The 18439-nt window shown below is 37.3% G+C and overlaps 1 protein-coding gene across 2 annotated transcripts; it reads right to left on the bottom strand.

Moving 5' to 3' along the window:
* Positions 1–37: 37 nt before the first annotated feature.
* On the bottom strand, positions 38–6127 carry LOC109208045 (alcohol dehydrogenase-like). Of its 2 annotated transcripts, XM_019371047.1 has the most exons (7): positions 5956–6127; positions 5458–5600; positions 5136–5173; positions 3533–3935; positions 1821–2060; positions 966–1124; positions 38–488 (listed from the first exon to the last, which is right to left on the bottom strand). In XM_019371047.1, exons 1-7 carry the CDS (start codon positions 5990–5992, stop codon positions 378–380), a joined length of 1131 nt encoding a protein of 376 aa, XP_019226592.1. In that variant the 5' UTR covers positions 5993–6127; the 3' UTR covers positions 38–377. The 2 variants fall into 2 exon arrangements, with proteins under 2 accessions (XP_019226592.1, XP_019226594.1); XM_019371049.1 differs by lacking the exons at positions 5136–5173; positions 5956–6127 and having other exon boundaries at positions 5458–5536.
* Positions 6128–18439: the final 12312 nt, after the last annotated feature.

Genomic DNA, 18439 nt, shown 5'->3' with positions numbered 1-18439 from the left:
AAGAGGTCAATCGAATTTGCATTGATAAGCATTAATCTATCTTTAAACGTTTCCAAATTCTTTTGTTATTTCCCAAAAGAGCTAACATAGTTTAGAGCACAAATGTCAATACAATCCCTTAAACTCAATATATGTTTTTTTTTTCTTCTCTCTTTCTACACTGCTGGACTTGAATCTTTAACATCAGTACACCACCTTAATATATAGCAAGTACATTATCCATCACAAAAAATAGAAGCAGTTTCAAGTTTAAGTCGATCCTCGAGGTCCAGTAAAAGTTCACCCCTCGTCTTGATCTTATTAAAGTAGGAAGTAAACAGATCAAAGTTTCGACATACTTCCATTATGGAGGACGCGGGTAGGGTGATTGGTTGAGCTTAAAACTTGATAAGAACCTTCACACAATTCGGTTCTTTCAAGTACTCAAATGCCTTGTTTATATCATTTAGTGAAACTTCATGAGTCAATAATTCATCTAGTTTGATCTCCTGCAGAAAGTGTTAAAAACTTACATTCAATATGCATATATAAATCAAGATTTAATTAAAAATGGCTTGTGTGTTATTTGATTGAGTATGTACTATGCACTATATGGTCTATTTTACAATAGATATAAAATTAGATTATGCAACCATTTGACATGTTTGCATGTACTTTCTCATATCACATTATTAATTTTTTTGAGAAATTAAACATGATATATTGCTAGTTTATATAACAACAATGATTTTTTTTCGCCTTCTTAAACTATTTTATGTTCCATTTTATACGACATTATTAATATTTGAGAAGTTCATAAGTTTTTCTTTGACTACATGGTTTTGTTTTTCCAAACATCTCTGATACTATGTAGTTTCCAAATATATAAGTTTCAATAATAAAAATTGATGAGATAATATTTAAAGTCAAGATTAGATGATTTGACCATCTTTCCCAAATAACATATATTTTCTAGTATTTCATACCTTGTTAATACATTTGTCAAATACAGATGGAAGGTCTGTGCGAGTTCTAATGCCACCATAGATGGATCCTTTGAGTGTTCGACCAAACATGATAGGAACATAACTCATTTGCCAATCTAACTCAAGTCCAGCTCCAAGCAGTATCACTGTCCCATAACCCTAATAATTGGTTGTCCCAATATTTTTCAAGTCATACAAACATAGTTAATTAATATAGTAAAATTAAATACAAAATGAAAAATTAAAATAATGTTTTTAAATTTTCAAAAAAGAAGTTATACAATGTAACATACTGACATATTTGGTAAATTAGTGCACTCAAAGAGGTTTTAATTAAAGGTTTTAAGCTATGCCTAGCTATTATATAATTAGATTTTTGGACAAATGTATATACGAGCCTCTAAAGGGATATTATAGCCAAAAAAATAAAGATCTACCGCCATCTTTCTCTTAAAGCCCCGTTTGTCCATAAAATAAAATAAAAATTAAAAAATGTTTATCCATAAAATTTTGCAAGTTTTTGGGAATTTTTCGAAAATGAGATTTTTAAGCCACTTTTTCAAAAAATTTAGATTTTTTTTTCCCACTCACATAATTGCAATATTTTTTCAAGTGAAATGCATGGTCAAAACATAATTTCAAATTCCAAATACAAATTTTCAACTTAACTCCAAATACTATTTTTTTTTCCTTAAAATTACAATTTTTATGTCCAAATTCTAGCGTAAAGTATATGATCGGCCAAATTATTTTACTATTCTAGAACGTATATGCTTAATTTCTTTAACAAAAATTATATTTCCTCTCTAAATATTGTAAAATTTGATAATATTTTGTAGGATGATGTAAACATACCATTCTTGTGGATTGAATGGCTTCATTGATCATAAGGTCAGGCACATTTGTACACTCAAAGAAGTAGTCAACACCAAGTCCACCAGTGGCATCTTTAACTAATTCTGAAACTGATTTTTCACTGACTTTAATATTTATAAAATCAGTAATTCCAAATTTTTTTGCTTTTTCACTCTTCATTTCGTGTATATCAATCCCAATAATTTTGGCTGCTTCTTTTTGTTTAGCTCCTTCTACTACCTGTATTTTCAAGAATAATATTTCTTTAGAAATTGTGAGAAAAGTTAAAAGACAAAAAAGAGAAATGAATTACTCCATGTTCTTTAAGAAAAGAGAGTTCACCGCCAAAGGATGTGGTGCAGTGGATGGGACTGCTCTTCCCTTAACCAGAGGTCTCGAGTTCGAGCCCTAGGTATGGAAGAATTCTTGGTAGGGAGCGCTTCCCCCCGAATGGGGTCCTACGCGGCGCGAATCCGCATATAGTAGGCCTCCAATGCGGATACCGAACACCGGGTGAGAAACCAAAACAAAAAAGAAAAGAGTTCACCTTCTAAGCACTAACAATCAGGGGGCGAATTTACGCGAAAATTATAGGGCACGTGAACCCATGGCCTCTTCGCAAAATTAGATATTTTAGAATTGATATAATATTAATTGTTGGCACCCATGCTCCACGAATGTTGAATGGTAGACCTTGTTGAAGGTTGAGTTATTTACCAAGAAGAATAGGAATCAATTCTCACTTAATGCATTTTTTCTCCTTTTGTTTAGTAGTGCACTCATACATTAGAAATCCTAGATCTGTCTCTACTAACAGTATAAAAGATATTTACACAATCAATTCATAGTACAACAATTATATAAGTACATCTCTATACAACAACAACAACAATAACAAATCCAATGAATTCCCACAAGTAGGGTCTAGGAACAAGATAGGATGTTCGCAGCCTTACCCCTACCCTGGAAGGATAGAGAAGCTGTTTTGGATAGACCCTCGGCTAAAGAAAAGAAGCAATGGCTATAGGTACATCTCTATGATAAGTATATACTATTAGCAATTGATAGTGTTATTGGTAAATGTTATAACATGTTAAATTATATTGATAGTGTAAATTTTTTTGAAAGTATCCGTGTGTATTTAAAAAGCTTATAACTAAACTACCAAATAACTAAATAAGTGTTTTGATCTGGCTTTGGAAAACAAATACCTCACCTCTCAGTAGCTTTTGTCAACAAAGCTATAGTATTATTTAAAATAATTCCTCGCAAATTCTACTCTTTTAATCAATATTAGTTAGGATGGGGAATGAAAATTTCACTTTAAATACAAACTATTACCTTTTGGAAAATTAATCACTTAGAATTCAAGAAACTCAAGGATATAAAATGTGTTTACAATTATTCAAAAGTTTAAGGGTAAAGTGTAGGTTGAGAACACTTGGGGTCATTTGAAGGAAAACCTTGGAGCAACAGTCAAGTTGTCTCCGTGTGACCTATAGGTCATGCGTTCGAACCATAAAATCAGCCACTGATACTTGTATTAGGATAGGTTGTCTACATCACACCCCTTGGGGTGCAACCCTTCCCCCGACCCTGCATGAACGCTAAATACTTTGTGCACCTAGCTGCCCTTAATAGTGTTAATTATCTCGAGATTATAATGATAGAGTCATTAAATAATAACGGAATTATTTAGTGAATATACTTACACCAAGTCCAACACCTCCAAGACCAAGAACAGCAACAGTTGATCCTTTTTCAATATTAACATCCTTAAATGTTGCTCCAAATCCAGTAGTAAATGCACAACAAAGGAAAGCAGCATGCTCAACAGGGAGCCTAGGATCAACCTTAATAACATAGTTTTCATCAACAACTAAGTATTCTGATAATGTTGAGCAGCTAACATGGTGATAAATCCTTTGGCCTTTAATTGACATTCTTGATGTTCCATCCAACAATAATCCACTGAAATTTAAAGGGTATTTGTGGCATAAATTGGACTTTTTAGACTTGCAATTGGGACATTCTCCACATTCTCCCAAGAAATGTGGTATCACTATGTCTCCTTCTTTTAAATTTTTGACCTTTTCACCCACACTTTCTACCACACTGCAAAAAAAAAAAAAAAAAAAAAAAAAAAAAAAAAAAAAATCATTGAAGAAATGCACAATATTAACTTGGAAGAAATTTCTAAGTTTCTAAGTACATTTTTTTTTATTGTGGGGTCGGACCAGCTTGCACAGAGGCGGAGCCAGGATTTGAAACTTATTATGGGTTCGGGACTCTAGTTCTTTTAAGTTATTGGGTTCTAAAATAATAATTTGTACATATTTCATAACAGCTACTGGGTTCGACCGAACGCGTAAGCAGAGGGCTAGCTCCGCTCTTGATCTTGCGTGCACCTCGACTACTTCCAAAGAGTACCTGCTATCTCCCACCACTACAAGTACGGGTAACTCTATCCACCAAGGCCTCGACAGGGAATTAACTTAAATAACCGCCTACCCAAGCAGTCAAACTTAAAATAACCGGTGTATGTATAATATATGGATAATCCACGTATATTATGTACATAATCGTGTATAATCATTACTATGATTTATGTAAACTGGCTAGAAAAAGTAAATAGTGAATCCGACCTACTATTTTTTTAGTTCAAATAATTGAGTTGTTTGGTCAAGTTTTTGGAAGAAAAAAAAAATGCTTTTGAAGAGAAGCAGAAAAAAATAGCTTCTCTCCACAAGCACATTTTGGAAAAGCACTTTTGAGAAAAATAATACACTTAGAAGCAGTTTTTAAAAGCTTGGCCAAACACTAATTATTGCTCGGAAGTATTTTTCAAATTAATTATCCAAACACAAGCTGCTTCTCACCAAAAGTACTTTTGAGAAAATCACTTCTCAAAATAAGCTGATTTTTGCAACTTGGCCAAACAGGCTATAAGACTACTACAAATTTCCCTAATTATATTGTAATACAAATCATTTAATAGTATATATAATATTACTTTTTGAAGCAAATTAAATATATTTGTCCGTGTTACCACCGAGGGTTGTGGAGAGGTGGATAGGATCTCTTCACTCTTAATTATAGTCCATCTTTCTTGGATTTGATCCCTACGAATGGATTTTTTTTTTTTTTTTTTGGTAGGGAGGACTTCCCCCTCTAATAATGAGCCTTATTACGCGGCGTTAATCCAATTAAACGAGACAAAATGCGAGTTCCGAACACTAGGTGAAAAAACCAAAATTAAAAAAAAAAGTGTTTGCCTGTGTTGAGTGAGAGTGAGTGAGAGAGAGAGAGATTTACCCAACTCCTTCATGCCCAGGAATGCGAGGAAACAAAGGCTGGGAATTGAGACAACAAAAAAGAACCAAAAAGGAAGAAAAATAAAATAGAGAGATGGTTAGAAATTAATATATGTGTGTAATATGACAAATTAAAGATTACTTATAAAAATATTGGCATATGTTACGCGGCTTGTACTCTCCAAATATGTTGTTGCACTCGTGCCGGATCTTCAAAAATACATAACTTTTGAAGGATCGGACACACACTCAACAACATTTTGAAGAATCCGAACAGCATAGGTCGGACCGTCCGACGTTGATTCAAGAGAAAACAAACCCACCTTAGGAAAGCCATTGCAGCATAATACATCAGTTCCACACAGACTTGCATAAATCATCTTAATTCTAACTTCTGTAGAATTTGGTGGATCCACTTCTATTTCTTCCAATTTCAATTCCTCTCCTGATTTCCATACTACTGCAGCTGCATTTTTTGGTGCAAATTAAATTAAATCAGCCATTAATTGATATATATATATATATATATATATATATATATATATATATATATATATATATATATATATATATACCATCAAAATAAAAATAAAATATTAATTACTCGCTTAACCATTCACGAGTGAAGCTACAACCACCAAGGATGGTTAGTTGAACAAACTTCATCAAAAAATTATACTATTGCACATAGGTCAAATTATATATATATATTACCGTATATATTATGTACACCCCTTAGTGAAATTTCTGATTTTGTCACTCGTTGGAAGACAAAAATATTTTCTTTTTTTATTTCCTAATAAGTAGAGAGAAAATTTCACCTTTACAAGAAATGACCTTGTGACCGCCCGAATTCATTATTATGGAGAAGAAGAAGAAAAAGAAGGAGGAGTACTAGTTGAAATAATTAGTTCAAATGACTTGGTGAAAGAAACAATGTTATGAGAATTTAAACAGAGTTAAAGTTGGGAGTTTTGTGTTTTGGCATGAGAAAAGCATGTTTTTTTTGTAAGAAAAGATTTTGTAGTGGTACCATATTTGTTTTGTGGATACAAATGAAAGTTGGCAACTAACCTAGTACTCATTATGTTTTGTGGATACAAATAAAGTGTAATTTTGAGATGAGGAGTGTCAATTGACATTCTCTTGGTTAAAAGTGGCTCCACTATCGTTCTCTTCTTCATTATGTATCTTACTTTAAATTATAAAATGGAAAATTTGGATAATAAATTTAACATGTAAATGTGTAATATAATAATTCTACAATAATATATATATATTTTTTATTTTTTTATCAATACTTGTTTTTCAATATAGTATCAAATCTTATTGATTTTCTAATTAAAAGGAAAGTGATGTGAAATTTGGTATTATATTATTACAATATCGATTCTTTTTCACTCTTGCAAATTCATAAGCGGGCATGAGAAACGTAGTTTTGGCTAGAAATACTATAATTTCACGAACTCATGTCCATATTTTGTGCACTCAAATATTATCCGTATAGTAATGTTTGCAGTTAATACTTTTCTTTTTTCGGTATTTTTATCACATATTTATATTTTTAAATATGTTTTGGAAACGCTTTTCTTGAGTCGATAATTTATCGTCTTTACCTCACACAAAGTAAGGGTAAGATTATATACACCATACCTTCCGACCCACTTATGGAATCACATACGTCATTGTTGAAATAGCGTACGCAGAATATTTCATAAGCGGTGTCACTATTTTTAGTAAGAGGCCCGTAACAGTCAAAAAAAAATTTGTGGAGCCAAGAGAATTTGAACCCAAGACCTATCACAACAAACTTAAAGCTATCAACCACTAGACTACTAAGTTGTTTTGTTACAAGTGGTGTTACTTTTAATGTTTTTATCTTGTATTTCTATTTTACTTATTATTTTTATATATATAAATAATAAAAAAATTCGACGAAGCAATATCCCGCGACACCACTTGGATCCATATAAATCCGCCCCTGGCCATAGGATAAGAGACACAAGAAACAGTCTTTAATGTGGCTGAAAACTGAAAAAAAGGTACATGACTGTAAATGTAATAATAGTTCTTAGTTATTAAAAAGTGTTGAAAAAAATAATAGGATTGAAACGAAATTTTTTAAAAGGAGTGTCCACTGAGGGGCCAAAACATTAAACCTGTAAAACTCATTCATGTCATTGTTTTCTTCTTTGATATAAATTTCACGTAAAACCTATCAATTTTTCCAAATCATTAAATTAAGAAGGAAAAGGATTTGATAGGGATGAAATATATAAGTGTTCCCCAAATATGGGACAGACGTTTCACTAGGCCAGATTTTCGATGTGTACTTCAAATCCAAAATATACATAGAAAAATATCTCGCTAGATACAAGTTCTCGCCATCCAGAGAACAAAATAAAAGGGTTCAATTAGCAATGATAGAATAAAAATCACATGATAGAAAAGTATAGAAATGAAATTGTTCCTAATTTCATAGCCTCTGGATGATAAGTACAGACGTCTCTTACTGATCCTTCAGACTCTACTAAGTTTGCTCGTGATTCGTGAGACCTATGTAATCTAGTGCTTTGATACAAACTAGTCACGACCCGGAATTCCTACCATCGGGACCGTGATGGTGCCTAACATTTCACTTGCTAGGCAAGCCAACGTTAGAACAATTTATCTTTTAACAGTCTAACATTTATTAATGAATAAGAACCGATTCAACTGCAATAATCCAAAATTTATAAATACGGAAGCTAAAACTGTAAACATCTACTACAAATTCCTGAACCCAATGTCACGAGTGCAGGGGCTACTAGAATAACAGTAAGCTGTCTGAAAAGAAGATACACAGCTAAATAAAAAAAACAAGAAAGGGTTGCTCAAGTCTCCGCAGGTTGTCCGATCCGAGCTCTCTAGTAGCCGTCGCTGGGACCGACTCCAAAATCTGCACAAGTAATGCAGAGTATAGTATCAGTACAACCTGCGGGCATGAAATGCAGGCCCCGGGAAAATAGGGCGTCAGTACGACTAATGTACTGAGTATGTAAGGCATGAAAATCAGTACATAAGAGACATAGATGAAACATAGAATATGGAATTTTGCCTGTAAGTTTACATAACTTTGCAAATCCTGAAACAATTATAACAACATGCACATGAGTGTAAATGTCGTGTCATGCATAGGTATAGGTGTACATAACATCATCAAGCCTCTGAGGGCAACCCATCATATCACCTCGGCCACTGTCCCCAAAATCATCAACATATACCAACTGATCAGGTGGTGGTGCGTATATAACTCCGTAACCTTTTTCCATTTTCCATATGCATGTATATACATATATACGCATGTATAATACCGTCTGTTCATGAATAAATGTACATGTATAAATGAATGCAATGCATGAGAAGTACGTCAATAAAATCCTTCATATATAAACAAATTGAACATGAAAACATTAATAATTATTTTAAGATCTTTTCACAGTTTTAAGGGAGAAGTAGTTAAAGATATATATAAGTAATAAACATCTCTCGTGTAAATTTTATATTTAAGATTAAAAAGTAAAAGTAAGATCCTTTATATTATTCCTATGAGAGTTTGTAGTATGTAAACTTTATGTTTACATGTTGACCAATGATTGCCCGATGACTATACCATAATCTGTTCAAAGTTGACATTTGATTAGCATTAATATACTAAAATTATATTTTTCGTGGCATAAGACCATTTTGCCTTTGATTAATATCATGAAGTAAACTTTATCAACTTACGTATTTTCTGAGACCCATGAACAGACGAAAGAATAATAAGACACATGGAGAATCAAGAACATAGGTACCTCAAATACTTCTATGAATAGAGTCATTTATGGAAGTTGTGCATTTTCTCGTTTCGTTCATGTCGTATAGATCATGCCAAAGGAAAGAAGGGCTTAGTCTTAACATACCTGGAGTAGGAAAAAATCCGTATAATGTTCTTGGAAAAGATTGCACCGTACTCCTTTAGAACCGCAAAATTTTACGTTGCTACGGTTCTAACAATTCTCGTTGGAATTGTTTGGTTGCAAGAGTCTCGTTGAAAGCTTGTTGGATGAAGTTTGAGCGCCTGATTTGAAACTGTCTTGAATATGAATTTAGGAAGAAACAAAACTTTGCAATGTCTTATGAAACCAAATCTATAATGTCTTACACTTACTTACACGTAAATGTCTTATTACTTTAGATGGCCACTAAGCCAATATGACTAAGAGTCATAGGCTTTAGTAGTAGCTTGCTACCACGTGGGGGTGGGGGTGGGAATTATTAATCTTTATCCACTTATTAGGTAATTAGGTAATGTCCTGTTACCCGATAATTAATCAATTTCGATAAAGTCTGACATCTCGGGCTAGGGACTTCTGAATTCGATTCCGGGCATATGCTCAAGTCCCAAATCGCGATACAGAGCCACCGGGACCGTCAAAATACGAATCCGGGTTCATTTACTAAAATGTTGACCAAAGTCAACTCAAATGAAGTTTTAAATAAAATTCTTGTTTTTATCAGTTTTTAGCATAAAAGCTTTTCGTAAACACGCTCGGACTGTGCACGCAAATCGAGGAGGGATAAAATAAGGTATTTAAAGCTTAAAAGTGCAGAATTGGGTTCTAAAACATAAGATGACCTTTTGGGTCATCACATTCTCCACCTCTAAAACAACTGTTCGTCCTCGAACGGACATAGAAAAGTACCTGGACTAGTGAAAAGTAAGGATATCTACTCCGCATGTTCGATTCGGACTCCCAGGTAGCTGCCTCAACGGGTTGACCGCTCCACTGCACTCGAAATGAAGGATAACTCTTCAATCTCAACTGGCGAACCTGTCGGGCTAGAATAGCCACCGGCTCCTCCTCATAAGTCAAATCCTTGTCCAAGTGGACAGTGCTGAAATGTAACACGTGGGATGGATCGCCGTGATGCTTCCGGAGCATGGACACATGGAACACCGGATGAACTACTGATAAACCAAGTGGCAACGCAAGTCTGTAGGCCACCTCTCCCACTTGCTCAAGAATCTCAAAAGGTCCGATATACCTAGGACTTAAATTGCCATTCTTTCTGAACCTCATCACACCCTTCATGGGTGATACCCGGAGCAACACTCTCTCTCCGACCATGAATGAAACATTACGAACTCTACGATCAACATAACTCATTTTCCTGGACGGAGCTCTGCAAAGTCGATCCTGAACAATCTTGACCTTATCCAAGGCATCCTATACTAAGTCCATACCCAACAACCGAGCCTCCCCCGGTTCAAACCATCCAATTGGTGATCAGTACCGCCTACCATATAATGCTTCATAGGGAGCCATCTAAATGCTCGACTTGTAACTGTTGTTGTAGGCAAACTCTACAAGCGGCAAGAACTGATCCCAAGAACCTCCGAAGTATATAACACAAGCGCGGAGCATATACTCCAATATCTGAATAGTGCGCTCGGACTGTCCGTACATTTGAGGATGAAATGCTATGTTCAGCTCAACCTGAGTGCCCAACTCACGCTGTAATGCCCTCCAGAAGTGCGAGGTGAACTACGTACCTCGATCAGAAATGATAGACACAGGCACACCATGAAGACCGACGATCTCGCAGATATAAATCTCTGCCAACCACTCTGAAGAATAAATAACTGCCATAGGAATGAAGTGCGCTGACTTGGTCAGCCTGTCCATAATGACCCAAACTACATCGAACTTCCTCTGAGTCCGTGGGATTCCAACAACGAAATCCATAGAGATACGCTCCCCCTTCCACTCAAGAATCTCCAACTTCTGAAGCAAACCACCGAGTCTCTGATGCCCACACTTTACCTGCTGACAATTTAGACACCGAGCTACATATGAAACTATATCTTTCTTCATTCTCCTCCACCAATAATTTTGCGTCAAGTCCTGATACATCTTGGCGGCGCTTGGGTGAATAGAATACCGGGAACTGTGGGCCTCCTCAAGAATCAACTCATGAAGTCCATCCATATTAGGCACACAAACATGACCCTGCATCCTCAAAACTCCATCATCTCCAACAGTAACCTGCTTGGCACCATCGTACCGCATTGTGTCCCTAAGGACGAGCAAATGAGGGTCATCATACTGCCGATCTCTGATGCGGTCAAACAAAGAAGACCGAGCGTCTGTACAAGCTAGAACACAACTGGGCTCAGAAACATCCAACTTCACGAACTGATTGGCCAAGGCTTGAACATCTAATGCAAGCGGTCTCTCACCGATTGGAATGTATGCAAGGCTGCCTATACTCGATCGGCCACCACATTGGCCTTCCCGTGATGATACAAGATGGTGATATCATAGACTTTCAATAGCTCCAACCACCTCCTCTGCCTCAAATTGAGCTCCTTCTGCTTGAACAAGTACTGCAAGATCCGATGATCTGTGAATACCTCGCACGACACGACGTAAAGATAGTACCTTCAAATATTCAGTGCATGAACAATGGCTGCCAGCTCTAGGTCATGAACAGGTTAATTCTTCTCGTGAACTTTCAGCTACCGCAAAGCATTTGCAATCACCTTGCCATCCTGCATCAATACCGTACCAAGTCCAATACGAGATACATCACAATATACCATATAAGATCCTAAACCTGTGGGCAACACCAACACCGGCGTCGTAGACAAAGCAATCTTAAGCTTCTGAAATCTTACCTCACACTTGCCTGACCATCGATACGATGCACCCTTCTGGGTTAACCTGGTCAACGGGGTTGCTATAGACGAGAACCCCTCCACAAACTGACGATAATAACCCGCCAAACCCAAGAAACTCTGGAATTCCGTGGCTGAAGTAGGTCTAGGCCAGTTCTGAACTGCCTCAATCTTCTTAAGGTTCACCTGAATGCCCTCTGTTGATACAATGTGCCCTAAGAAAGCGACTGAACCCAACCAAACCTCATACTTTGAGAACTTAGCATATAACTGGTTGTCTCTCAGAGTCTGAAGTATGATCCAGAGATGCTGCTCGTGCTCCTCTCTACTGCGGGAGTAGATCAAGATATCATCAATAAAAAAAATCACGAAAGAATCCAAATAAGGCTTGAACACCCAGTTCATCAAATCCATAAATGCCGCTGGGGCATTTGTCAACACAAATAACATCACCAGAAACTCATAATGCCCATATCGAGTCCGAAAAGCTGTCTTAGGGACATCGGATGCCCTAATACTCAACTAATGGTAGCCAGACCTCAAATCGATCTTTGAAAACACCTTGGCACCCTGAAGCTGATCGAATAAGTCACCAATCCTCGGTAATGGATACTTGTTTTTTGATGGTGACTTTGTTCAGCTGCCGGTAATCTATGCACATCCTCATCGATCCATCTTTCTTCTTCACAAACAACATGAGCGCACCCCAAGGCAAGACACTGGGTCTAATAAAGCCCTTATCAAGCAAATCTTGCAACTGCTCTTTCAAATCTTTCAACTCTGGCGGGGCCATACGGTATGGCGGAATAGAAATGGACTGAGTGCCCGGAACCAAGTCAATACAGAAGTCGATATCCCTGTTGGGTGGCATCTCCGGCAGGTCTGCAAGAAATGCCTCTGGAAATTCTCGGACAACTGGTACAAAATCCATGGAAGGAACCTCCGCACTAGAATCGCGGACATAAGCCAAAGAAGTTAGGCACCCCTTCTCAACCATATGCCGAGCCTTCATATAAGAGATAAATCTGCTGGTAAAATGGCCAAGAGTCCCTCTCCACTCTAATCGAGGCAACCCCGGCAAGGCTAAGTTCATCGTCTTGGTGTGAGAATCTAATATAGCGTGATAAGGTGACAATTCATACCCAAAATAACATCAAAGTCTACCATATCAAAAAGTAGAAGATCTACGCTAGTGTCAAGACCTCCAATGATAACCACACGAATGATAGACACGATCTACAACAATAGAATCTCCCAAAGATGTGGACACATACACAGGAGCACTCAAAGAGTCACGAGGCATAACTAGATATGAAGCAAAATAGGATGACACATATGAATAAGTAGAACTCGGATCAAATAGAACTGAAGCATCTCTACTGCAAACTATAATAGTACCTGTGATAACAACATCAGACGACTCCACCTTAGGCCTGACTGGTAAAGCATAACATCGAGGCTGGGTCCTACCACTCTGAACCCAATCCCTTGGACGACCTCCTGCTGGCTGGCCTCCACCTCTAGCGGCCTGACTCCACCTCTAACAGCCTGACCTCCACCTCTAGCGCCCTGGCCTCTACCTCTGGCTGGCTGACCCCTACCTCTAGCTGGCTGAGCAGGCGGTGGTGCACCCGATGCCGGAATCATGGCACGAGAAATCTGCTATGGCGTGCCGCCCAATAATCTCGGACAAGACCTCCTGATATGCCCAAAACCACCACACTCATTGTGAGCACGTGATTTTTGCCCTATATGAATTACTCCCATAAATTCAAAACAAAATAATTTCTTTCAATGTTTGCAATTTTGTGGATTTTTGTGGCATTTCCCGTTAATTGTTTGCATTTGTCTGTGCATGTTTATTTTATAAAAAAATACAAAAATATCTTGCATTTTTTGCATTCAGGATTTAACTTTGCATTTTAGGATTAATCAACAAATTGGTTGTTTTATAAAAATGGAAAATCACAAAAATGGTGTAATTTGTATCTTTAATTTTAACTTTTATTTTTAAGTAGTTTTCCTTTTAATTTGTTGAGTTAACTATTATTTAGAGACTTTATTGAGTTAATTAGTTTCTCAGAATTATTTTAGGATTTGCATTAATTCTAAAAAAAGGGGAAAAGAAAAGGAAATTAAAAGAATTTAGAAAAAAGGAATTAAAAAAACAAATAAAAGAAAGGAAGAAGAAGAGATTCAGCTTGGGCCATCTTTTAGCCAATTCACCCAGGCCCAATGCAAATCCCGCCCCAATTCCAACCCAAGTGTAACCCGGTCCAGCATTTTCCCAGCCTAAACGACGCCGTTTGACCCTTGTCAATCCTGGCCATTTATCTCGATCCATCCAACGGCTAGGAACTAAAGATTCAATCTCCTTATATCTTTCCGAAAAACCTCAGAGACGGGTCAGTTCTTTCATCTCCCATCTCTCTCATCTCCTTCGCACCTCTCAACACTAATCCGCCATGGACATCAGTGTTTTGGCTCCTAAACTCCGCCAAACTGACGCTTTGAAAACCCCACACCTCCCTCATGTTGAATCCACAAAGTTCTTCCTTCGAATATCCCCCAAAACCTTTCGAATCTGAAAACGGGTAGCAGAAATTCTTCGAATTTTATGGCCGGTCGGGGTCGAAATTGGTGTTTTTCACCGGTTTTCAACAAAACCCCTGACGAATGCCAATTTTGGCTTGAACTCGGATAGTGGAAGTCCGTTTGAAGCCATGGTGGAAGCCTGTCCGTTTGCAATTAGGTATTTCAGTTCCTTTTATTCTTTCAGTTTCAATTCCACGCTTTGTTTGCCTCTCTCTTCTGCTCTCTGTCATTTCTTTCTCCAAGTCAACCATGCCTGCTTGTGTTGAGAATTATTAGTTCATGTTTGTTTCAAGTTTGATAGTTCTGTCATTTTTATTTCATCATGTTTTGTTTGCAATAGAATAAATTTTTGGTTTTGATTCCCTTTAGCCCGTTTTGTTTTTGAGTTCAATTTTGGTTTGGGGCCTGGTTGATTTGAAGCCCAAGGAAAAGGGGAAGAACTAGTTTGATGAAATCCAGTTTGGTTGGGTATTTGGGTCAGTTTGACCCAGTTGGGTTGAACGGTAATAATAGGGGCACTGGGAGGGTAGTTTAGGTATTTGGGGTTGGGGAATCTTTCATAACAGATTTAGAAACTTCTAGTATAGGGGTTAATTTGATTTTTATGGTTTTTGGATAACTAACTTGGAAAACAAGTCAGAAATTGAGGGTTACCTAGGCTAAAATGAAAGTTAAAAGAGGGCCTAAGGAGAAAACTAATTTGAGGAGGACTGCCCTATTTGGCTGGCCTATAAAGGCATTAAGTTGGCTTTAAGGAGGAGGGGGTTGAAAATCAGAAATAAGAGACGGCTAAAAACAAAATACAAAAAAAAAAATACTATTCCATTGAAAATCTTTGAAAATTTTTGTGGTACTCATTCTGTGACAAGTTCTGAGCAACTGAAGGTTAAAAATGAGTGAATCTGTTTAGTATTCAAGTTTTTTGGTTCACTCTTGGGTGGATTTTGATTCTGAACTTTATGGATATCATTGTGGGTTCAAAATTGGGTTAAAGTGGTCTTTTCTCAATCATTTCTGGGCTGATTTTGTGGCTGACTCCTGTTCCTGCTACTGATTCCACTGCTGATCCTTCATTTCTCTGTTTTGCTTTTCAACTTCCAGGTATACCCTGACACTTGTGGATATTACTTGAATGTAATGGAGAGCTTGACTTTGGAATATGAGACTGTTGTTCACTTGCCTTGAATTATTTGCTTCTTTAGTTCATGTTTAATTTTCTGTGTATTAAAGTATGCTTGAGATACATAGCCTCGTAGTGGCATTGATTGGTGTTAGATTTACGTGAGAAGGCTATAACTGGTTCATCTTCTGTAATCACTCTTCACTACTGTTTTCTTAGTTGCTATTTCTATAGCTGAGTATTTGGTTTTGTAATAAAGAGGCTTTCATTATGGTGTTTATAGTTTGTTGCATCTGTGAGTGTTAAGGAGGCTAACGTGGGCCTCATGATTTCCATTTTTGATGCTTGCTGGGCAGCTCCTTTGTGGAGTTGGGTAATTAGAAGTGATAGAGTATAACGCCTTGTAACATGTTTTTCAAGTGTTTAGTTTAGTATAGTTTTAATCTCCAGCGTTTTGATGAAGTTACTGGTTTGGAACTTTAAAAGGAAGCATGCTCTTACCTTTTCATTTCGAAAGCATTTTTCGTTAGGCATGAATTTGAAATGAATACCCGTGGTTTGCACTGCTTTAAATTCAGTATTGAATTACAAATAGTTGTCCATGAAGTGTCCTCATCCATCACGTGTTAGTTTAGCTTGGAAATGATAGTATGCATTCAACCGTGATTGTTAGTATCCAAGTCAAATTGACTCAGCTTTAGTAAGGAAAGCCTCTTGATTTTGATTGCTACTGATGAAGTATCGGGCCTGGGCCTCAACGCTGGCCCAATTTCTGCGTTCATACTTTCGTGTGAGCAACAGTGTGAACCTTGCATTATTCATGTGGGCTCACCTTTGGGCCCAAACGTTTGAAACAGAATCTGGATTGCCCTGTTATTAGGTTGTTAGTTATTTCGCTGATTTGAATCTTCCTTCCCTAAATAATTCCTTCCATCATATAATTCTGGTAGTATAACATCTGCTGTTGCGTTTAATATTAGAAGACCGGCTTCCATTAGATAATTGAGGTGAGCCATATATCACAATACAAATAGTTATGGCCCTCAAACACTTGGTTCGAACTCTCTCTTAAAATTAGAATCGAGGTGTGCCATGCCAAACAAAAATGACAATTGCATGGCCCTCGCTTTATTTAATCTTGAATTGATCCTTAGATTCCGAGGCGTGCCACTTAGCAAATTCCATGGCCCTCGCAAAGTGCAAACGCGTAGTTGCTTTAGGCGCGTGTTTAATAATATTACTTTCCTAAATTCGGGTGCGCATTTATGTGACCCAAATCCAAATCCCAACGAAGTTAAAATATGTCAAAGACCACGGGTGCATTTATGTGACGTGGTTTGAGACGTGTTTTAATAACGTTGCAATTTTCTCTAAAATAATAAATAAAAGCGGTTAAAGTTGAAATTTGCACATAGGTTCATAATTGTTTAAAATCAGATAATTTAAGCCGAATATGACATTTGAGCGACCGTGCTAGAACCACGGAACCCGGGAATGCCTAACACCTTCTCCCGGGTTAACAGAATTCCTTACTCGGATTTCTGGTTCGTGGACTGTTAAACAGAGTCATTCTTTTCCTCGATTCGAGATTCTAAACCGGTGACTTGGGACACCATAAATCTCCCAAGTGGCGACTCTGAATCTTTAATAATAATCCCGTTTCGATTGTCACTTCAGGTTGGAAATAACTCCCTTTATTATACCCTTTACGGGGTGTAGTAAGAAAAAGGAGGTGTGACAGCTCTGGCGACTCTGTTGGGGACAAGAACCCAGAACTTCTGGTTCAGGGTTCAGAATTCGAGCTTAGAATAATTGTTGTATTTAGCTTTGTTTATTATCTGATATTTTTACATGTTGGGCTTAATGTGCAAAATGACGTTTTTATCGCTTTGATATTATTTGAACTGTACATATAAACTATTACGAAACCCTTTTCTTCTTATCTTCGGGGATGTGCTCGCTGGTCGAGACTCCCTATTCTGTTAGCGTCATACCTTGAAATAAGAAAGAGGCTCGGACAAGTTACTAAGCCGGATGATCTTTCGGGTCCCCGGTACGTAGCCCCCTGCTCGACTCGAGTTGTCCGCTCGGGTACACAGTCTAGAACAGATACCCAGGTTTGAACCTAGAATAACTCAGCCTCATGCCGGATCTCTAGTAGGGACGTTTGTTTGCATCATGCGCATTTGACTTAGGGGATTCAACACAGGGGTTGGGTCCGTCTAGGGCAGGTGTACCCAAAATAACAGACCATCCTGATGCATCCTACTTGTGCATTTATCTGCTTTGGATTTGCATGCTGACCGGTTTTTTTTTGAGAAAGAAAATAGCAGTGTGAGGGTTGAGAGAGGTAATCACCTGTTTTGATAAAAAACCAATGTCCAAACGGTACTGAAACTCTGTCGAATTTTTGAGAAAAACGAAAAAAAAGAGAAGGAAAGGGTTTTGTTTTTAAAAAATAGTTGGTTTTGTTTTATTTGCCCGAACTACGCCAGTTTGATTCTCACAGGGTGTGGGATACGTAGGCAACCCTCATCGGGTCCAACTTCCCTTTTTGCAAAAATAGCCCGAAAAGAACAAAATTTTGTTTTTTATTTTAAAATAATTAAGGTGACGCCATTCTTGCCAAAAATAGTCGAATGTCCCTAAAGGGCGCCGGAAGGCTGCTTTTGCTAGAACAGCCACCTTTGGTCATTTTTCAAGGTTTTGGCCGGTTAGCCAACACAGCCTTAAAATCCTCGTCCCCGAGGTGCTGAAAGGCCGTATGCGCAAAACCGGGTCTGTGTTCTTAATTTGAAAAAAGAAAAAGTGTCAACTCTGTTTTTGAGTCAAATGAGTCTTGATTTTGCTTAATCACCTTAATAAATGTGCAGAATGAGCACGAGCC

This window comes from Nicotiana attenuata, unplaced genomic scaffold (genome assembly GCF_001879085.1).
Source record: "Nicotiana attenuata strain UT unplaced genomic scaffold, NIATTr2, whole genome shotgun sequence".
NCBI lineage: Eukaryota > Viridiplantae > Streptophyta > Magnoliopsida > Solanales > Solanaceae > Nicotiana > Nicotiana attenuata.
This window is presented reverse-complemented; position numbering and strand designations above follow the sequence as displayed.

What these genes read in the sequence shown, in the direction of transcription:
- LOC109208045 (XM_019371047.1), bottom strand. Translation starts at nt 5,992, where the DNA reads ATGAATTCGGGCGGTCACAAGGTCATTTCTTGTAAAG. An exon ending in GCTGCAATGGCTTTCCTAAG is followed by an intron (nt 5,174 to 5,457) that starts GTGGGTTTGTTT and finishes CTCAATTCCCAG; the next exon opens with CCTTTGTTTCCTCGCATTCC. An exon ending in TTGGAGGTGTTGGACTTGGT is followed by an intron (nt 2,061 to 3,532) that starts GTAAGTATATTC and finishes TTGAAAATACAG; the next exon opens with GTAGTAGAAGGAGCTAAACA.